Source organism: Rattus norvegicus, chromosome 5, assembly GCF_021556685.1.
Source record: "Rattus norvegicus strain SHRSP/BbbUtx chromosome 5, alternate assembly SHRSP_T2T, whole genome shotgun sequence".
Taxonomy (NCBI): domain Eukaryota; kingdom Metazoa; phylum Chordata; class Mammalia; order Rodentia; family Muridae; genus Rattus; species Rattus norvegicus.
This window is the reverse complement of record NC_141538.1, coordinates 168,344,956-168,367,844: the sequence shown is the minus strand read 5'-3', so window position 1 is coordinate 168,367,844 and position 22,889 is coordinate 168,344,956. Positions and strand designations below refer to the sequence as shown.

At 45.3% G+C, this 22,889-nt stretch overlaps 1 protein-coding gene across 13 annotated transcripts in view; it reads left to right on the top strand.

Annotated features, from left to right (window-relative positions):
• Camta1 (calmodulin binding transcription activator 1) overlaps positions 1 to 22,889 on the top strand; it is an 836,898-nt gene that overhangs the window by 52,394 nt on the left and 761,615 nt on the right. The window contains exon 4 of one of the 13 annotated variants that reach the window (NM_001195560.1): positions 18,041 to 18,339. Coding sequence (NP_001182489.1) covers positions 18,041 to 18,049 — 9 coding nt within the window. The 3' untranslated portion in view covers positions 18,050 to 18,339. 13 annotated transcript variants of the gene reach the window in all.

Below are 22,889 nucleotides of genomic sequence, written 5' to 3'. Positions count from 1 at the left end.
GGTCTCAGGGAACGGGTTTATCAGCAGGTTAGTTAGACACAGTGGGACCGGGAAGCGCTGCGCTGAGAGGAAGAAGGGCCAAGATGGAGCAGTGAGGCACGGTTAAACACTGCTCCTGTGAGCTGTGGGCTGTGAGCTTTCCTCAGGTGCATAAGAACGTTCACTAGCGCTGACGTTCTATAAATAAGTCTTGAAAAATTCAAAACACTAAAGTTAGACTATCAGACTTAGTAAGAGACAGATTCAATATTCAAAACATTGATTGGTCTTGATCACTGCTTTAACAGAGTGAAGCCTGACGCTGTGGTAGTGTTAGCACATACAAATTGCTGAGCCAGGCTGCCCTCGGGCCTCAGGGTAATGTGAGGGGCAGCCTCCTCTCCAGCCTGGTGGGAAAACTTGTTACTCCTTGTCAGCATGGCCGCTCCTACGTTACTGGAAGGTTCCCTCAGTTCAGAACACGAAGAGAAGAATTTAGCAGTTACAATGGCAGGAATATGTCTATTTGAATATATATGTTTGACTGTATCTTTATAACACCAGTAATACATAATTATTACTAATTAGCTCCAGTTACAACTGTAGTTCTACACAGATAACTAACAGAAAGTGTAGTAAAGCCAGTCATTTGCCATAGTAGGAAAGCGCATTATTTAAAAAAAACTTTGAAACAGTACAGTCTGTGTCAGAGAAGCAAACAGCAGGATATACCATATTCATTAATTAGAAAATTTACTTTTTAAAGATGTTGATTGTTTGCAAACTCTATGCATTTGACGTAGTGTCAGGCAATGTTATCAGACTTTTTGGAGGAGAATGGAGTGGTTCAAATTGACAAATGGATGTTCAAATATATGTGGAGATATAAAAGGCTAGGCCAAGCTAATTTTGAAGAACAAAGTATATAGATGTATGCTCCAGGATAGCAGGACTAGATGTAAACTAGTGAAAATATGATCTCGTAAGGTGAACAGTAGACCACTGGACACAGTGATCTCTAAAGAGATCCACACAGACTGCCACAGAAACTGGACTGGTCACATAGGTGTCCTGCAGAGCAGCAGAGAAAGGATACACTGCAGGAAATGAAGCTCATTTATGGAACCTAGTCTAGCATGCATGAGGCTCATGTTTGATCTTTAGCATTGCAAAAATAAAGAAGTAAATTTGTGAGTAAATAACCAAAAAGAATTTTTGGTTAATTGGTAACTCAGGGGATAAAGCAAAATGTGACTCCGGTCTTGCACTGCATCCAGTTTCAGATTCCAGTCAGTCTGGATCCAGCCAAGGAAGAAGAACTAATAAACTTAAAGGAGAATGTATTATAAGGATTACTAGCTGTAACGAGGGACTGAAGTGCCAAGGACTGCTTAGTTATAAGAGAAGCTGACTGAAGAGTACGAGGAGTGGCACATGCGTGAGCAGCTGATGAGCCCCACAGAGATTCCCATCATGCCCCGCGTGCAGGACTCTAGTTTACCGTATGGCAGAGAGGTCCCTAGACACATGCTGCTGAGTATTTCCGGCCATGTGCCACACGCTCGAAGCTACAAGGCAGAGTGGCTGCACCTGCTGTAGGAGCTTGGATGTTGGAGAAGCCACTGATGTTGAAGAGCTGGCTGTGGAAGAGCAGCACACTAATCGCATGGGCCCCCAGAAGGCTAGACCTTCAGGATGGCAAGTGGGTACAATGGATGTCCTCTCCTGGGCAGATAGGACTGTGACGACCCCAGGCATTACGTAGTAATTGAGTAACGTGCTCTATATGTGCCAGACTGGATCTCCAAGAGCAGACAGAGCAGACACTGAATATAGCTGTAGTAGAGGTGAATGAAGCCTGTTAACACGGGCCAGCCAGTAATGTGACCAGTATTGACTGGTCTCTGGAGAGGTATATGTCTGATAAGATACAGTCACCACTGAGAGGGTCATCAGAGAGTAGACATGTATTTAGAAAGCCATTCAGAGCAATGCGAAGCCATTGAAAATGTGAGGCGTTAGTTTCTGTGAGATGACTGATCCAGATAGAGGAAGCTTGTGGAGAGGCAGGCCTACAGTGCAGGAGAGCCTGTCCCATGCCGGCAAGTTGGGAGCACAGGAGGTTAGAGACTAGAACTGAGTTGACTGTGGCAGGATGGTCAGCAGCTCCTGGCCTTATCCAGATAGAGGAAGCTTGTGGAGAGGCAGGCCTACAGTGCAGGAGAGCCTGTCCCATGCCGGCAAGTTGGGAGCACAGGAGGTTAGAGACTAGAACTGAGTTGACTGTGGCAGGATGGTCAGCAGCTCCTGGCCTTAGGCTAGCCGAGGAAGCGGGATGTCCTACAGCAGGTCCCTATGATGGAGGTCTGCTGTAGGTGCTTCACTGCCACTTGATTGGCTTCCAGACACTGTGGGATAGATTTGCAGGGATCCAGGGGACACTGGCATGCTGGTACCAAGGTGGCAGCATTGAAACTAGATATGCCTGGACACAGCTGGGGATAGGGTTTAGATGTAGACGCCACTAGCCCTGATGTAGGATGAGTATGGCCTAGGAAGGGTGGGAGCTGTTGATGTCCCAAGTTTCCACTCCAATCATTTCAGGGTGTGATGCTGGGTTTTCAGTGACCTGAAGTGACTATAAATTACTTGTTCAAGCCATTAAAAAAGAGGAGGAGGAGGAGGAAGTAGAGGAAGAAGAGGAGGAAGAGGAATAATTTGGATTTGGAGATGAAGAGCAAATAAAACTGAACCAGTTACAAAGGGAGCTAGTGGCAAGGAAATGACAAGAGTGCAGACCAAGGCTCTGCAGGCTCTATGGGACAAAGCCTGTGTTTTCTTTTTCTTGTACAGATAGGAGAGGAACCTCTGTAGGCTAGGTACTATTCGGAGCCTTTGTGATATACAAACCACCAACTCACTTCTGAAGGCGGAAACAGACAATAGGTAACCTGTTCAGTACAGTGGGAGTACAAATTAAGAGCCCATTAGGGAGAGCCACAGAAATGTGGGGAGGTGGCTGCGAGGTGGACTCAGCATCCTGAGTAGCAGGGAGATATCAGCAGGGGTCACGCTCACTGTTCCCAGGGCTCAGGAGAGCCTTGTGTGTTGCAGTGCCCTGTAGGCAGTTGTGGGAACAATTAATAATACTTGGTCCCAGGAAACAGGAAGGAAGGAGATGCAGAGAAAGAAGGAACAGTTGTGAATGGACATGCTGTTGTAGGGATATTAGTACTGATGACTGAAATGCAAATGACGGTCAGGAGCCAGCAAGGTGTGTCAGCCGGTAAAACACTTGGCGTGGGAGCATCATGACAGTTCAATCCCAGCACCCATGAAGGGAAAGGGGAAGGTGAGACCCGACCCCACATCCTTGTCCCTGCTGCATCATACGCACAGTAATGTAATAAACTTAAGAAGAGTGTAACTGTCTTTGCTCTGAGTGGATCTAAGTGTCCATTTGTGCCCTGGGTTCTTCAGACATTTGTATTTCATGGCCCCGGCTTTATCTTGCTGTCAGACGCTCCTGTGAGATGCCCAGATCGTGCAGCCGAATGCTCCTTGAGGGCCGTGCCCAGCAGAGAGGCGGCTCTTCAGTCATCTAAAAATAAAACTGCTTTTACATGCTGAGGGTCTTTATAACTCACATGGCCCATTGTGTTTTCTGCTTTGCGCGTGTCTGTGTGTGCTTGTGCATACATGCCTGTGGCAGTTAAACTGGTTTCACTGCGACTGAGCTGTAGTGACTCTAGTGAAGTCACTCTTTGGCTTGGTTAATAGTCTGTGTCTGTAGTGCATATCTTCATAGGCCTTTGCTGAGGCCAGCCTTGTGGGTGTTCTTTGCTTGGAAGGCCATAGTTTTTCTGAATGTTGGCAAGCTTGAGGAGGATTGTCTTTTATTTGCGATGCTTTTCATGTGAAGACCACCTGGTGTTCCACGTGACTTCACTGAAGCTCAGAACCGTCTGCCTCCGACTGCTCATGCAGGATACTCTAGGCTGGGAGACTTCGGTGTTCATGTAAAGACTAGTGAGTCACAGCTAAGAAGATCGGATATTTGGAAGACTCCATGCTGTGCAAAAGGGAACACTTGTCAGTCTATTCTTTGCCACAGATTATATATCTTTACCTCCTGAAATTGCTTTATTACATTTCATTATGTAAGACCACTTATATATGTGATTAACTGGAGGTAGTAAATAAATCATCATTAAAAAATCCTAGCACCATAGAAATGTCGAGATTTAAAAGCTGACCCTTTCTCCTATGATTGTACTTCTTAGAAGATGGCCGTTGTGTTGTTCTAATTTTCTGTTATTATAGTAAAACGCCTAAGGCTAGGAACTTTACAGTAAGAATTTTTTAACTTAACAGTTTTGGACGCTATAGTTTAAGGTCAGGTGGCTTACTGGCCTAGCCTTTAGTGAGAGTCTAATGATTGATTTCAGGAGTACACGTGGAGGGAGAAATTGTGTCTCCAAATAAGAGAGGCCAGGCTAGTCCAAGAACCCACCAGGGTCTTTTCGTAGGCATGTTGACTGTTGCTCCAAGGACTTCTCCGGCTCTAATCTAAAGACTTTTTTCTAGGCCGCACTTCACAGAGGTTACACACCTTTACCCCCGAGGGCCAGACTTGTGATACAGAGCTTTTGGGGATAGTTTGAAACATTTCCAAACCATAGTAATACTCGTGGAGGTTTAAGTGATGCTTGAGCAAATCCCGTGTACTCCTCTGTTGCGCAAGCCATGTGTGTGTGTACGCGCACACGCGCACACACATACACACACACACACACACACACACACTTACCTCTTTCTTGATTGTTTTCTCCTTATAACACAGAACATTGTGGCCATTTTCCATGTTGCTCCATATGTGTGGTTATGAATATGCATAACTGCAGAACAAGGGTATCCATCCACAAAAACTTCGCAATCCCTATTTTGTTCTTACATCATTTTGGTTTGGTTTTTAGCCTTCGATGTTTAATATAGCTGAGCCTTTTTAAAATAGCATACTTAACATTCTGGTTCACATATTTTTGCATACTTCTGTAGTTCTCAGGACAGATGTGCTTGTCAAAGGATAAACATTTGCCATGTAAAAATTTAACTCAGGAGTCAGATATGAGAGTACATGTTCCACCTGTCCTCAGACCCAGTTGGTGCTCTCCCTCAGGAATCTTGCAGTCTGTGGGTGAGAAACTCCTACTTCCTTTGTTACCAGAAGATAGGGTCCCTCTGTATAGCTCAGGCTGGACTTGAACTCACAACCTCCTGCCTCAGTTTCCCAGGAGCTGGAGTTATAGGTATGTGCCTGGCTCCTTGCTTCCTTTTTATTTTAGCTGTTTGTATGTTCTTGTGACTTAGCATTTTGGGACTGCTTGTGTAACTTGATCTTATTTTTAAAAAATTATTTTCACTTCTTTTACTCTTTTTTTGTCTTAAGTTGGTTCTTCATCTTTCCTCCCACTGTCCTTGCTTTCTAAGTGTTTTTCATCAAGAAGTGTGTGTGTGTGTGTGTGTGTGTGTGTGTGTGTGTGTGTGTGTGTTTCTTGCACTAAGCACCTGTAGTTAATTGCTAGCTTTCTGAGTGTGCTAGGTGCCAGCCCTGTGAGCAGTGCACACTAACTTTGGCTTTTTCTGGCTTTGGAATCTAACAGAAAGTACTTCCTTGTAGTTGTAATTGGATCGTCTCTCCAGATTCCTTTTGCTTTCTCCTTAGATGTTTAATGCACCTAAAGTCTTGAGAAGCCACATGAGCAGGGTGAGGGAGAGTTGTAATTTCATTTTCCTCCCAGACTGCTCCTGTGCTGAGTTGTTGATTTTTCCCAGTTGACTTGAAATACTGAGTCCCATGTGCTGCTGTGAAGTCCTGGGCTCTGTGTAGACTGTCGTCTGTGATCTGTTCACTCTGGACTTCATGTTGCTGTCACAGTTTTCTTTCCTTACATAGTGACCCTCCCCTTCATTCTAACAGAAAGAAAATCACTGGCCGCCCTGCTTCGATGTCTGTCAAGAGCAGAGCGCGGCTTTACAGTAGACACCTGTGTTTGAATGAGTTCTGAGTCCAGTAAGTGAACTCAAGTAATCTTTGGAACTGGGCATTGTTGAGGAGAACTGAATTCAAAGAAGGTCTTGCCACTGACAAGAGGACTGGATAGTTTCTACCTTTGTTTCTGTAGCTGTCACTTCGTTGTTTTTCTTACATCACAAATATTGTTAGGTCTTGCTGTGACAGCTGAAGGAATGTTCTTGGTCTAGTCTGGCTTGTGAAGGGTATGAGGGAGGAACCAGCGCCCACAATCTCTCTGCTTATAGCACGCTCTCATCCGTGGACTCCTGCTCTGAGTTCTGTTTTACAGTGAAGATCACAATGACCTGAGAGCTGCTTTGGTGCTCTTTACGTCTGTACCACAGAAAATCTAGTGTCTTACCTGTTTCTGTGTATAGTACAGTAGTTTAAAGTTCATTTGCATTGTGCAACCACCATCATCAGCCGGCTTCAGAAACTGAAACTTGTCCTCACGACACATTCCATTCTGTCCCTGACACCTTCTATTCTGTCATCTGTGCATTTGCTGTTAGAGTGGCTTTGTAAAGGGAGTCAGGCAGTGTTGTCCTTCTGTGTGTGACTGGTATACTGCTCTCCAATTTTCTCCACCTTGTAGCGTATGTTAGCATCCCTTACCCTCCTGGCTTTAAAGATGTCTTTTTCTCTTTTAGCCACGTACTTTTATTTTGAACCATCTGACTATTGGTATGTGCACAGGGGTTCAGGTGATCCGCAGAGGCCAGCAGAGAGCAGCAGCACCCCCACAACTGGACTTAGAGGTGGTCGAGCTACTTGCTGTACGGGGTGTTGGGATTTGAACCCAAGTTGCTTCTACAAGAGCAATTTGTACTCTTCTGAGGCCTCTCTCCAGTCTCCTTCCTTTTAAAAACTGAATGACATTCCATTATGTAGATAGCAATGTGGCCTCTGTATGGTTTTTATAATGCTGCTGTAAACATGGGTTTGCAAGTTTGAGATCGAAACTTTTTCTTTTTCTTTACTTTGAACTTAGCTTCCGTTATTCTCTAGTTCGTTCTTTCTTTCAATATTTTATTTATTTAATGTTTATGAGCATCCTGTTGCTGACACAACCGAAGAGGGCATTGGATCCCATTACAGATGGGTGTGAGCCACCATGTGGTTGCTGGGAATTGAACTCAGGACCTCTGGAAGAGCAGTCAGTGCTCTTAACCACTGAGCCATCTCTCCAGCCCCTCTGTAGTGCCTTCTTTCTTGGATCATTAGTGATCCAGAGTTCTAAGAAGTAAGGCATGTGTTTTATACCTGTGATCCCGTCACAGAGGAGGTGGAGGTAGGAGGATTGCTGTGAGTTCTAGGCCAACCTGGGCTATGTAGCAAACTTGGGTCTTAACTGTAACAACAATAACATCAGCACGGATAACAATATTGCCACCAGCATCACTTCAACTCCAGCAGCAGCCGCCCAGTTCCGAACACGGAGTGCTCCACAGCTCACACCAGTCCTCCCTGCTCCTGAGTGGTTTGCTGGATGCTCCTCTTACTTTCTTCTTTAAATTTTAATTCTTCCTGAATTTAAAGACAGAATTTTCTCAGGTCCTGGCTTTATGCCTTTTGTCGGGTACTATTAAACGTGGACATTACTTGCTGCCTCCCTCCACCCCAAAAAAGAGAGCCAAGTAGACTAGTTCCATCTTTTATGCAAATAAGATGCCTTTGGTAAAAAAAGGGGTCATAAAGAGGACAAGAACATCGATTGTATGAATGACGCTGATTGTAAAGGGTGTGGCACATATGCATAATTGATATGTGCTGTGTCTATGGAAGGCCAAGGTGTGAAGGCTCGGTGTATAGTGTGTAATGACCAGCAGAGTCAACATGTGCTAGACCACACCTGCGTGCTGGACCACATCTGCTGTGTCTGTTGGGGAGGTGACTTTTAGCACATTTAAAATAAGCAATGCAGTGTTGTTAACTGGTGCTGGCAGGATGGGCATTGAGTTCCCGAGCTCATTCCTTTTACAGCTGGAAGTCTGTACTCCTTGGCCAGCATCTCCTTATCAGTCAGCCTTGACAGCTGTCGTTCTCCTGTCTGCTTTATGAGTTGGGTCTTCTTTCCTCCTTCCCCCTCCACCATCCTCCTCTCTATAGTGCTATGCTGGTGATATGCTTACTGGGAGATCCCTTTCTTTGTCTGACACTCCTTCTTATTCCTGCCTTGCATAATCTCAGTTTGCCAAGGACTCTACTGATATCTACAGCAGAGCTACCTCCCTGAGGTCTCCCCTGGAGTTCTGGTGGAGCCTCCTGCTTAGTTGTTGAAATAGAGCTAGCAGTTTCCTCCTGAGTCCTGTTCAGAAAAGAGAACCTCAGCCTCCAGCTCTAGTTGGATCTTAGGGTCAGGTTTAAGACAAACCTTTTCCATAAAGAGTTGTAGAATGTTCCTGAGCTCTGTGCCCCGTGTCTGGCTCTGGTTAGTGTGCACTGGCTCCGTGGTCCCCAGTGAGTTGCTGCCGTCAGAACCTGTGCTGCACACTTCCTTCACCCTCTGTCCCCCTCTTTGCTGTTCCAGGACCAGTCTGGTATGCCACACTATCTAGCTGTCATCTCTTCTTAGACTTCATTCAACTGTCACCTATTTGTCTTAGTGGTGTTGACTTTAACAGGAGAAATATTTTGTGTGATGTCAGGTTTAGGTTTTGTTTGTTGACTTTCCTCATGGCTAGACGGGGTTGTGGATGGCTGAAAAGAAAAGAACCATTCTTACCAAATTAGGTCAGAGATACCTGTTCTCCACACGCACTGTGACCTGCTGTTATTAGATCAGCCAGATCTATCCACTGTATGGCCATTGTTAGCTCTCACTGAGGGTCATTTGGAGCACTTCCCCTCTTTTGCTCTGTATTGCACAGGGCTCAGTTTTCCTGGCTCTTCCCTTTCTTTATGCCCACCACTCCCTCCGGACCGGAAGGACCCTTGGCCCTAGACTGTCTTGAGGGCTCTTTAGACCCCGTGTCTACTGTAGCCCAGCCTTTAGTTTTGTCTTCATCCAGAGTCGTCTTTAGACTGCGTTTTCTTCAGGACTTAGCTTACACCTTCCCCAGGCCTGGCTGCCTCTGCCTTCCTAGCTCTTCTGCGGCTCTACCTGCTTGGATCGGTGCTCACCCTCTCCACTGTTTCCCTCAGATCTTTCTAGTTCCCCTGCCTGCAGGGTCCCCGAAATGCCCTAGCGGGAGTGTTTAGTGTCCCACATTTTTCAGTATACCCATGTTGTCTGACATTTCTGGATCTCGGTCTGAGCAGTTCCTGGATCACTATGGGAGATGAAGCTAGGACCTTGTCTCTGCTCCTTTTCGTGTATCCATCCTTGTTACCTGCTTCTGCAGTCTGCCCCAAGGTGGGCGTGCTTGATAAATGTTTGCCTCTGGGCTACTTTTGTCAGAAAACAAACACTCTTCACTTTTAGCTACCCAACAGTTTCTGGATCCACAGTTTTAGTGAACCAACGGTTCTTGGATACACAGTTTTTAACCCATGGCTTGAAGTCTGCGTCCTTTCCTGTGTGCGTTTTAAAGTTCAGTGAGAGGATCAGTGTCAAGTCTAGAAGTGCACTAAGCCTTCTTGATGCCCCACTGGTTTCCTTACTGAGTACAGAATTGGCGTCCTGCACTGCAGTGCCCTGTGGAGTGTGTGAACCAGTTGGGCATGGAGAAGACTCCCATAGACCAGCCCTTCAGAGTTTGAGTTATGTACCTTGAATTCCAACTTTAAGATTTGCCATCCTGATTCTGTATCCTCCGTCCCCCACGAGTTGTCCCTTGTAAGCTGGGGAGTCAGATCAGAAGATGTTAGAGGGCACAGAGCGAACATGTACTATCCTCCGCTTGGGTCCTCATGGTGCTTTTATCACTTGAGCTACTTCTCACAGCAACCTTGTGATGGCTGCAGGGGTAATACTTTATGTTATAAATGAAGAATATAAGGCATAGTTGAAAATGAAGTAATATCCCAAGGTCACAAAAGGAAGAAACGGCTGAGTTTCCTGCTTTAATCCAGGTTCAGCTACACAAGGCAGAGAGTCCATGAGTCTGGAAGTTGTATAGCTGGCAGTACCCATATGTGTAGTACTGTTCTTTGTCTTTTAAAGACTTAAAAAACAGTCTTTGAGAATTTCATATGTGTTTTTGATCAGTCACCTTCATTCTCCCAGTTCTTCCCAGATCTACCTTTCCTTTCTAAATCAATTTTATTTGAGAAAATGATCCAGGAGGAATCTTTGTCACCCCCATTCCTACTGCCATTTTGTATTGCCCAAATATTCTTTTTTTTTTTCCTTTTTTTTTTTCGAAGCTGGGGACCGAACCCAGGGCCTTGCGCTTGCTAGGCAAGCGCTCTACCACTGAGCTAAATCCCCAACCCCCCAAATATTCTTGATGTGTGACATATCATCAACCAGGGGCTGTGACTGTAGAGAAACTGACCCCTCCTCTCCCAGCAGCCGGCTGCTGCCAGTAGCTTCCCAGCAAAGGATGAAACTCCATGCCTTGCTCCTCTCTCCATGCTGGGATTCCATGTGGCTTTGGCTCGCTTAGGTCTTACTATGCTGGGACAACTGCTGCGACTTCCTAGGAGCAGGTACCCTGCTGTTTCCCTTGTAGCCATCCCTGCCTCTGCCTCTCACACTCCTCCTCCCCCACCCCCTCAGTGATTTCTGAGGAGGGAGTACATACGTATGTCCATTGAGGGCTTACTACTCTCCGGTCTCTGATTTTCTGCTCCATGGCCAGTTGTGGGTCTCCGTGTTAATCATCATTTACATATATCTCTCATGAGGATTGAGAATGACTTAAGTCTATGGGTCTGATGTTAACTCACTAGGAGTTGGTTTAATACCCATCTTTATTTAGTAGAGTAATAGTGCGTTCCCTCCTGGGATCTATAATCTGTGTAGCCAAAGGTTCTCGGGCCTCGTAACAGTGCCAGATAAGGGCACTGCTGCAGCAGTGCCCACCAGGCTGGTCTTTGCTGTAGCTTGCAGGGTCAGAGCTGAGTAAGGTGGGTTACTTCCTCCTCTGGTAGCCTGCAAAGCACCTTCCAGCGTGATGGAATTTAGCCAGTAGAGCTAATGCTTCCACGTCAGTACTAGATTGAAACCTCTTTATACAGTCAAGTATGTGCTGTCTTCATCTATATGGTCTGGAAGTTAGCGAGTCTGGAAGGTAACCCAACAACATTGGCAGTAGCCTGCGTGGTTGCGGGTCTTGGGGATCTCACTCATCTCCAACTCCCCCCAAAGTAACCTGTTCCCGGGCTGGTTTTGTTTGTTTGTTTGTTTTTGTTTTAAATTAGCCTCTAGTATCTAGTAGGGGCATTACTGGCCCATTGTAAGGCAAATCTATTTTACCTCTTTGTACGTATGCATAAGATAGATTTTAGGAAGCCTCTATAGTCATAGGTTTCCATATGACATTTTCAGAAAGTAATTTTGTTGCTTTTCCTTTTCAGTTTCTATCTTCTACCCTGCCCTTTCCTCCTCCACTCCACTTCATACACAATCCTCTTGGGTTTTTAAAAACTTAAAGGCATTTTTAGGCACCTAAAAGCTTTAAGCCTTGGTAGAGAGAAACCACTAATAAGCTGTGTTTGAATTTTCTTTCTTTAAAAATAACAAGCTTGTGGCACCAGACAGTGTTTGGAGTGTTTAGATGACTCCTGCCCTGTCTCTGTGTAGCTAAGCTCCTGGGGACTGTCCTGTCTATCTCTTCTTCTGTCTTGCTTTTGGAACACTGGGATTACAGACATGTGCTCCCATACCTGGGATTACAGATGTGTGTTCCCATACCTGGGATTACAGATGTGTGTTCCCATACCTGGGATTACAGATGTGTGTTCCCATACCTGGGATTACAGACATGTGCTCCCATACCTGGGATTACAGATGTGTGTTCCCATACCTGGGATTACAGACATGTGCTCCCATACCTGGGATTATAGATGTGTGTTCCCACACCTGGGATTACAGACATGAGTTTCTACACCTGCTTTACGTGGGTTCTTGCCATCTGAACATGGGTCTTCATGCTTGAATGACAAGCATTTCACTTACAGAGCTCTCTCTCTCCAATCTTGAATTTTCTTTCAAACTTAACATTTCAGCAGCTTTGTCACTTAATGGCTTGTTACCGCATGAGGTCAGTAGGTTCAGCCTCCCTGGGTCCATTCCAGAGGAAGGGCTATGACTACCCGGACTCAATTGAACCTGCCAGGAAGGCAGGCTCCTTAGTTACTTGTTTGGTGTTTAGAATTGCAGTCTCCTGCTGTTGGCTTGCGATACTGTTTACAGGTGATGGATGGTTTAGATGGTAACGTCTTATCCAGTCCGAAAAAATAGTCTAAAAAATGTATGTTGCTAGGAAATCTGCAAACAAGGAATTTGATGAAGCCAGCAGTGGTGAATTTCTTTTCTTTTTTCTTTACTTCTTTTACATTTGTATTTGGGAGAGCTTGTGCGTTTTGCCAGCCCTTACCACATTGGATAAAAGGGGCAGGTGGCAGGCCGATCTGACTTTGGTACTGGGATGATTTCAGGTGTGCAGCCAGTGTAGGTGACCAAGATAAAGGAAATTTAACTGCACAGTGTGAACAGGGAGAACTCTTTGGCATCTGTGTCAATAGACAGCAAAGAGCTCAGGAGCAGTAGCTTCCAGGGCCTGCCCAGAAGTTCCAGCATGGCCTGGCTTCTAGAGTGCAGTGTGAGGCTACATCCGTGTCCTGTGCCCCCACTCAGCATTCTCATCCTCATGTCACTTTCTTTGTTGAGGAAGCGGCATATGGGAAATAATAGACAGTCTCATGTAGCCCTTTCTAACCTGGATTTGCTATGTGACATAGCTGAAGATGACCTTGAAATCTGATCCTTCTGTGTCTGTCCTCTGTGGGGATTACAGACATATACTACGGCACCGTGTCTGTGCTTCTGGGGATGAAACACAGGGTTTGGACATGTTAGACAAGCATATTAACAACTGAGCTGCGCCCATACTGATTGATCAAATTGCTTATTGTGTTTGGTGTGTCTTTCAGGGAGGGCTGTATACAGGCATGTGTGTAGATCAGAGGGCAATGTCAGGTGTCAAGTCTTTACCTTCTGCCTTGTTTGACGCAAGATTTTTTATTCATTGCTTCATACAGCTGGCTAGCTGGTGAGCCTCTGGGAATTTTCCTGTTTCTGCAGCATGCCTTGTAGAATTACAGGGGGTGCAACCACTTGTATATTTCTGTATTCCTGGGGCTCCCAAATTTGATTCTTACAGTTGTGTGACAAGCGCTTTATCCATGGGCCATCTCCCCAGCCCTTCTATTTTTGTTTTTCATTGATACATGGTAATTACATATTTATGGATGTATTACAGTGTGTTTTAATACACTTACTCAATGTACTAAATAAAAAATACTGATGGGGGTTGGGGATTTAACTCAGTGGTAGAACGCTTGCCTAGGAAGCGCAAGGCCCTGGGTTCGGTCCCCAGCTCCGAAAAAAAGAACCCCCCCCCAAAAAAAAATACTGATGGGCATATCTGTTAACTTGAGGGTGTGTGTGTATTGAGAATAGTCAGAATCTTTTCTAGTTATTTTGAAATTAAGATTGCTGTCCATCATTCACTCCTCTGTTACAGGACATTAGAAGTTTCTCCTTCTAACCAAGCTCATGTCTGTAACATTTCAGTATTTGGGGAGGTTGAGGTAGTAGGATTATCATGAGTTTGAGGCCAGCTTCGTCTCAGAGTGACGAATGCACACTGTCCCCCTTTCCCTTGAACCCCCAGAAACCCCCAGGTTCTGCTAACCTCTCTTCTTCTATGTTAAGTTTTGAGGTTGACTCTTTCATTCTTGCACATGAGACCATGTACTACTACTTTGCACACTTGGGGTGTGTGTGTGTGTGTGTGTGTGTGTGTGTGTGTGTGTGTGTGTGTGTGTGTTAATCGTACAGTATGTACCTGCCATGTGCAGCCTCAATGCCATGGGCACGGCCATTTCTCAAAAGTCCTCTGGTTCCTCTCACAGTTCCTCCCTGGCATTCTCTTTATCCTCTGTGAACTAGTGTAAGCCAGGAGAGGGAACAGTTACACTTACTACTCAAAGAAAATGACTTAGGATGTCTCTTCTGCCTCCCTCTAAATCCTACCTTTACTCTTGTCTGCTTTCTCATTTCTTTGTCTTATCTTATTGCATAATCCATCCTGACCCAGATCTCTAAACCCTCTTGCCACAACCTGCTTAATTTTGGGGTTATGGTTGTGTGGTATACTGTACTTCCCACAAAGGAAGGGTGTGATAGCAGACACTTTTAATCCCAGGACGTGGGAGGCATATGCAGCTACCTGGTTTGTATATGAGTTCCAGAACAGCCAGAGCTACATAATGAGGTCTTTTTTCCAAAAAAAAAAAAAAAAAAAAAAAAAAAAAAAGACTATAGTGATTGTCGTGGGGTGTTCTGTCCTGACTGTAGTAAGTACCGTGACTGTAGGTGTGGGGTGTTCTGTCCTGACTGTAGTAAGTACCGTGACTGTAGGTGTTATTTATAGAAAGTTTTAGAGAAAGCAGACATCTTAATTCATCTTAAAGACATGAAACAGAAGATTGGTGCTTTGAAAATTTGGAAAACCAGAAGACACAGTGATGTTGGTGCAAACACAGGGCCCCTGAGCACGGGGACTGCAGACACGGAAGCCAACCACTTCTCTTTCTGCTGTTGGAGCAGGTTCTATTTCTGCCATGCAGGGCAAACTAACACAGACCTTATCATGAACTAGTAACAGAATTGTAGTCTCTGCTTAACTGAAAAGTTGGATATAGCTCAGATCCCTTTGATGCTACGAAATGGCACGGTGACTTGTGTATTTATATTTATAGATTAACAACAGCAGCATTTGCCCCGTCACCTTAATCAGGTCTTGCTGACTGTCTCGTTAATCAGTACACATGCTGGCTGAGCTCAGTGCCGCTGCAGGAAGCCCTGCACAGCAGTGCCAATGGCCACTTTGCAAAGAGCCAGGCAAACATCTGGGTTTCTGTTCTGATGGGCTTCTTCAGTCCTCTCATAGCCTCCCTCTCCTGAATTCCATGAGTTCTTTATTGTCCGTTTCTTCCCAGTTCTTTTGTGTCTGTTACTTTAGAAGTTAGCATGGAAGGGAAACATGGCAGTACCTCTTTCCTCTAGCTTGCCTTTGCTCTATCTGAGAAGAGAGCTGCTCCTCTCGCTCATAGATTTGTAGAGAAAAGGAATTGAATTTGTTTGTAAGCATGTCCTAGACAGTCGGCTGAGAGTCCCCGGGGCATCCTGCTAGCAGGAGGTGGCTAGAGTTAGATCAAGGATACACAGAAGTGTTTGGAGGCTAGTCAGAGGTTCTGAACATTTACTGTTTAATTCTCTTACTAGTTGTGGAAAGAGACAAACTGTAACTTTGTAAAGTTTCCCTGAGGTGGTCTAGAGCTCTGTCCCAGGTTGATGGAAAAATTTCCTGTGGCTCTCTAGCTGGGAGTATGTTCTAGTTTGTAGCAACTCCTAAGTCTGTTTTCTGTTACTTTGGTGAGGTCTCCATCACTAGCTGACTGTGGCTTTAGTGAAGGCAAGGGAAGCTTCTGGAGAAGAAAAGGAAGATGGGTAATTTTGGTTCATGAGGTCTACTGCTGCTTGAGGTCTGGGAATGGCCAGAGGGGAAGCACATTACCTCCAGTGTGGACTAGCACCAGCTCCTTGGCTGGAGATCGTAGCTGTGCAGTTGTGCGCCTCCTAGAGCTTGTTCCTGAGTAATGGTGTTGGATCAAGTAGGTGTCCACCAGACCTGTTGTCTGGAGCACCGCTTGAGGGGAACCCATGCTGGCCTCAGCAGATTCAGTGGTCTTAGAGCTGCTCTCCACATCTCAGAATCTAGTGCTGGTCTTCGCTGGCAGTGGCAGTGTGGACCCTTCACCTTCCTAAGTGCTGTTTTAGGCTCTTGTTAGAATCATAGTAAACTCCTTCTTGTCTTCTCCCCAAACCACAAAAGACTGGTTACAATTTTTAATTGATCGTTATTTTAAAAACCAGCTGGATTGTTGTCAGCAGGGCACAGTTGCATTTAAAGGCTGTCAGAACTGCCATGTGTCTGGGTAGGAAGCACAGGTCTCCACTCATGGAAGGTCAGGATGTGCTCGGGAGCATCTGACAACGTGGAAGTCACATTAGCCTTGGGTGGTCTGCACCTAACACTTCTGGCTGGGACTGATGAATAATAGGCAGAAATTGGGGGAGCTGTTTCTGTAAGGTAAGGAATTTTAAGAATGATTTAGAAGACCTTTAAAAAGCATCTGAAAGTCGTCTTATTGTCAAGAAAGTTTTATGAATAGATGTTTCATAGTGGGTGTGTTACACACAGTACTTGATCTGAACAGTCCTAGTGCTTCTTTTTAATATGAGATCGTCTAGGAAAGCAAAACCTGAGTTAATGCCACACTGCCAGCTTTTTGCCTTTTGTTACAAACATGCTGAAATGGTCTCAATAATGATGCTACTAAAACACCGCGTGCATCGTTCTGATGGGGTATCGATTCCTTCTGCAGTGTTCAGCGTTGCCTGCATGCCTCCCAGCAGCAAACGTGTGTGTGCCAGGCTGTGTGAGCTGAGTGTTCCAAACGGAATGTTAGTTTACTTTTCATAGCTGTGCAGCTTAAGGGAGAGCAATAGTTTTAGAGATGGGGCCTTAAGGCACTAACACACTGGAATCCAGTGCATGCCATCTGCAGTTATTTTAACAAAACCTAATCAGAGGAAGGCAAAACTGGCATTCATAGAATTATTTTATTGATTGCCATAAGCCGCTAGAAGGAATACCTTATTCCTTTTAACAAGTCCTTTTGGACAGTTGTCTGTGTTTTAATGTGTAAGGGTATGGAGAGGTGAGTTCAATGGGGTTACCTCAAGTGCTGGATGTGGCAGCCTGAGACCAAGGTGGGAGAGTGGGAGTGCTGCTACGATGCGATTCTCAGGAGTGCTCCCCACACCAAGCTCCCTCGGCAGCTGCTCCTCGCCCCTCAGGTGGCGGGGCTGGCTGGCAGAGCTTCTTAGGCATTGTCAGGTCAGCATAAGGACCCTGGATCCCAAATGAGGAAACTACTTGCCCAGGCTTAATTTCCAAAGTGAAGATAGGTGTGGTCGTCAGTTCTCAGGGAATGAGCACTTACTGCCCTGTCGCTGCTCAGCTTGTGATGTGACACAACTAGGTGGTAGTTAAACTTCAAACAAAGCCGGGGCTTTCCTGTTCCTTGTAGGGCATGAGTTAGGTTGTTAGTGGAGCAGAGTATAGTCCTGGGTGAGAGACGGAGCCTGGTCTTCCTCATGGCAGGCCCTGATGCTAACTGTGATTCCAACAGACACAGCAAGTGTTATTTTGCTTAAAATGTCCTTTCCCTTGTGCAGTGCAAGTTGAACATAGGAACAGACTTAATAGGTATAGTTATACAGTTTATTTTAATCATGTATAACTTTATTGCTGTCTTCTAGAACATTGTATACTAAATGTTTCAATAATGGGAATTTTATGTAGCTGCTTCAAATGAAAGAAATTTGCAAAAACTCAATTTTGGAACTCATTACTTGAAGAGAAGGAAAAAAGAAAGAAGGAAAGAAAGAAAGAAAGAAAGAAAACCAACTCACCATGTTGTGACCAAATTAGATTCCTGATATGTTGGCAACTTATCGAACATTGTCGTTTCCAGAAAACAGGGTGTGGATTCCAACTGAAATGAAAAGCCAGTACTTTTAGCCACTTTCAGTTGGAAATATTTGAGGTTTTAATATGATTGGTTAAATATTTGTTTTCTTTTTCTTTTGGTAATATATGATTAAAATTTGGTTTTGTACCAGAATAAAAATGGCTCTCCATGGAATCAGGGACGACTGTTGAGTTTCAGGGAGAGCCGTGTGAGCTTGCGTGTTGTCTGGGAGATGCTGCTTGTACTTACTGGAGCTCCTTTGTTTTGCAGAGATCATGATGCAGCCGCCCTTTTGGATTTCTTTTTAATAATGTGTGACCCTTCACCTTTGATCCCCTGACCTGCATTACCTTGGTAACCATTTCATTTTTTAATTTAATTTCATTTTTAATTTTGGTGTACAAGCTGTAACATTTCATCTCTCCAAGTGCAGCACACTGATTTCCTCAAGTAGAGATTCTCTTTTGAGTGATAAAGTTGCAAACTGCTGTCTTCATTTTCTGTATTTAAATTCATTTTGATTTTTAAGAATAAAGTGTAATCTGTGTTTTCATCTTTTTAAAATTTAAGTTTAATGAGTGCATTTCCCCATGTAGGGTATTTCTTTTTCTGTCCATGTTTTGCAAAAACTATGAATTAGCTGATGTTTACATGTCGCTCACATATACATGCTTGGAGCCTGAAGTCTCCCTTCCCATCCCACCCTCCCATGCACACACGCTCACATTATCCGTCCTCACATCCTCACACAGCTCACTCACACCTCCCCTCAGAAACACCAGCAGTTTCAATTGTTGTTCTCTTCAATGCCATATTTTGAATTATGTTTTGTGTTCTCAAGTTTTACTGAAAGAAAAAGTTTAAACTTATGTCATTAAGAGGCTAGAATAATAGTTATTAAGTTTCACCTTTCTTCATTCCTTAATAATGTACTTCTTTTAAACATAAGGGAAATCAGTGGTTTACCTGATCCTCAGTGTTTTTTGTCTTTGCTGAAATCTGACAGCTCTGGTGGACCCTGTACCAGGTTGATTAACGCAATTTGCCCTTACAGTTAATGTTCAAGTTAATGTAGGGTTTGTTTTTTGTTTTTTGTTTTGCATTTATCTTAAAAGCAAAGCAGAACAAACTCACAACCATACTCAATTCTCTGAACTGAGAAAATACCACTCCCCAAATGTAATTTTTTAGTGTGGCTGGGGAGCATAGATTAACTCGGAATGCACTTCACTTGCACACAGCTGAAATTTCTAGACGAACACTGCAGCACAGCTCAGTCCTTTCTGAGCTTCATCGATATCCTCGACCGTTTACATCATTCATTAGAACCCCAGGGGACAGGAAGCTGCTCATTGGTGACAGGGCTCTTGCACTTGGAGCTTCTGAGCTCGTTTTGCCTGCTACACCTACATCCCTGCAACACTGCCTCTGGCCTGCTGGGTATCTTGTCACAGAATTGCAGAACACTAGAATTGAGAAATGGAAATAGATAAAGTCTCTAGTGATTATGCAGCACCTGTCCTGGGAGTTAGGGACCGAACCTTGAACTATTCTTATGATTAAAAAAAATTCTCATCATAACGTGCTGCACACAAAGTTGTGCAGGAGTATTTTCCTTCTCCCCAAAGCCTTCTTCGTCTTAGTTGTGTCCTTTTATTTTTGGGTGCTGTGTCCAGCAGCAAAGGAATGGCCCTGACATGAGTCAATGTGCTCAGAGAGTGGCAGGTGCTGGTGCTGTCCACTCCTCTCCTCTCAGCTGCCTCATGGTACCCAAGGGAGTCACAGGCTCCCCTCGACAGAGTTGGCTCCCTAGAGTCTGGTACTGTATTCATAAATCTAGTAGGAGCCGAGGACACATTAATAGATGCAGAAGTAAAATGTTTTCACTGTCACTGTGATTAAATAAATTAGATTTTTCTCTAAAGCTAACTGCTTAGTACATTTTGAAGATAACCTATTTTTGTCTCAGAGAGCTAGTAACTCATGTTTGAACAAAATCGTTCTGGGTTGGCACTTAGGACCTGTACTGAGTTGTAAACCCTGGATATTATTTATGTAACTGTGACTCACTGAGGGGATCAGTGTCTGAGTGAGTCTGCTCTGCACTATGAAGGCCTGGACATGCCAGCCATGTCTGTTAAGGCAGTTCACAGAGCTAGAAACTCCATCATAAAGTCTTCAGAAGACAGGAGTTTGGGTTGAAAACAGTGAATTAGGAGCTTGACTGATCAGGTAGGAGTTTGTAAGCTGTTTTCTTGCTACTTCCTTTGTAATGTGTATGAAATACAGATACTGTATGTCTCCTACTTGCTTTTTTAGGGTTGTTGGGAGGATAAATGAAACACACTGAGAACTCAGAAGAAAGGTGCTTTTGAAACTGAACCTCATCCTATGGCTGTGCCAAGAGGCAGTGGTAGTGAACCCCGTGGTGAAGGGCCAGGACCATGGCTGTGGAGCCAGGCTGCTGAGGTTCGAATCCCACCTTGGCCTCTTGCAAGTGTTCTGACTGCAGCACATTATGTAGTCGCCCCATTCCTGAGTTTACTGCCTCTTTAAATGGGGTGACAGTGGTAGCGCCCACTCCCAGGATCGTGGTGAGTCCTAGCTGCTGAGGGGTCTGTAGAGCAGCTCCAAGTGCAGTGTGGGCTGATCACCTGCTGCGCACCTCAGGCAAGCGGGCTCCAGCCCTCCTCCTCAGTCCTAGCAGAAGACCCAGACATGGTGAGTAAGCTCGGGCGGAGCTCCAGACCTCCTCCCCTCAGGGCTCAGCTTCCAGGAGGCCTCACCTACTTCCTCACCTACCACTGCCACTTTTTTTTTTTAAAGGTTCTTTTGTTTACCTGTTTTGGACTTTAGAGCCGAAAGAAAGAAGAGTAAAGAGAGAGGCAGTCACCGTTTGCCTGGTTAGCTGGACTCGCCCTTCACCCTCCCTTGGTAAGGCTAGCAAACTGGGAGTCAGGGTGTTGAGCTGCTCAGGGTTCTTCTCAACTGCAGAGGTCGTCAGTGTCCTCTTCAGTCAAGGGAAATGACCTCACTGCCACCATGTGTGAGGATATGGATCAGGTGTTCTCCCCAGTACTGTGTACGCACACATTTGAGTCACCAGATTTACCCAGGAGGTGGGGGGCCTGCAGAGTGTGCCGCTGCAGCTCAGGTCTTCACACTCCCCAGGCCCCTGGCCCGCTGCTCTAGAGCTGCCATGGGCGCAGCTTTCACTGACACTCGCAGCCTGGCACAAGACAGTATTGCCATTTTGGCTGCAGGGCCTCAGCTGGATTCATTCTCCTCCCTCAGTCACCAGACAGTAGCAGGACTGCCCTGAGCTTAGTAAGGCCTCTCTGGGAATGGTGGTTTCCTCAGTCCTGGCTGTGTGTTGAGAGTCCCTTGCATAGTTGGTTAAAAACTTAGATCAATGGTCGATCTTTTTCTAGCTGAGAACCACTGATCCAAAATCTTGGAAGTTAATTTATAAAGAAAGAAAAAACAGGTAAATGATTTGCACACATGTAAATGTGTCTTTCTGGACTCAGTGCTGTTACTTCCAGAGCAGATTACACTGCAAACTAAAATGGTCTCCCCCCTTGTTCAGCCATCACTAGCCAGTACCCAAAGCCCCTGTCACTGTTCTGCACAACAGTCCTGAGTGAGAAGCCGTCACAAAGCCAGGTTTGTGCTTACGTTCTGGGGTTTCTGAAGTAGAGGTCTCTGGTTTCATCTCTGTTGCTATGATATAAAACCAGAGACCTTACAGAAAGCAACTTAGGGGAGAGAGGGGTTTATGTCATCTTAAAACTTCTAACTGTAGTCCGACATGGGGAATCCCAGTGGAGCTTGGCCACCTAATCACATCAGGTCCTCACCGGAGCTAAGAACAGCAAACACACAGGACCCAGTGCTTGGCCAGGGCTCTGTGCTTAGAGTCAGGGAATGAGCTGCCCGCTCGCAGGCTGGGTCTCTTCATGTTAATTAAGGTATCAAGACTATCCCTGACCATCTACCCACAAGACGACCTGGTCTCCACAGTTCTTTGTTGAGACCGTCTTCAAGCACCACAAGTGCCATTCTTCCTTCCTCTTTCTGCCACCTTTCTTTCCTCTCATGTCTTGTACATTTAATTTTCCTTTTCTCCTTTCTCCCTCCATAGCTCTGCACTGTGCCCTCCCTCCCCCAATAAATCCCTGATGTTTACAGTGTATCTATCAGCCCAATGTAGTATATTTACAAATCCTCCAGGGGTCCCAGCACATAGTAGATGTTCCAGTGGACTTTTAAAAGTATGTTTTAGTATGTCTTTCTTAAAAAGGAGTAGGTGGCACCCTTCACTAGCCTGGGTATCATTAGACTGTGTTTGTGGTCATCCATCCTAATTTCATTCATCTTGAGGACTTTGGTAATTTGCCACATGGGCTTTATTCAATAGGCTGAGAAACGCCACGCTTTAAGTCACCAAGCAGTGCCGCTCAGGCACTAGGATAAGGATAAGCTGGCGTTGTCGTGGAGTCTTCTTACTTTGGCTTCCACAAAGCTGCTCTGTAAGCTTTTGAATGGTAAGGGAGATGATCGCCCATACTGAACCCCTGGATTTTGGCAATGAGGAATCTGCTCCAGAGTGGGAAAGGCCTTCACCCCCACAGCCTCTTCTGCTGCCACACCAGTGCTGTGTTAGGGTGGAGTGGCAAACATGGCAGACAGCACAGAAGCTTGCCATTTACTGCCTGCCTCCAGCAGTGTTGGTGCAGAGTTGGAGTAATTAATCTTCCTCTTTCCCTCTGCAAGAGCCAGTGACATAGGTCAGGGTGATTCTGAGGGGGCAGAGGCCTTAGTCTGGCATGTGGTAGCACTGTAAGTCCCTAGAGCTGAGTCTTTTGGCCTAGGTGCCACCTGGTGACCTTTGGGGCCCTCCTGACAGCCTCCGCCCTTGTGGCTGTGGGACGTGCTCTGTGTCATTCCCACAAAGGTCTGCCTAAGCTGAAGAGTGCTGATAAAGAAGATGGACTTAGACCTAGGGGGACGTCTTGGAAACAGCGGCAGCTTGCAGTTCTCAGCCCTAGTTACCGACTCCACCAGAAGATAGTGGCTATAGTTCCGTGGGAGTGGCTGACCCTTTACTTCCAGTCCT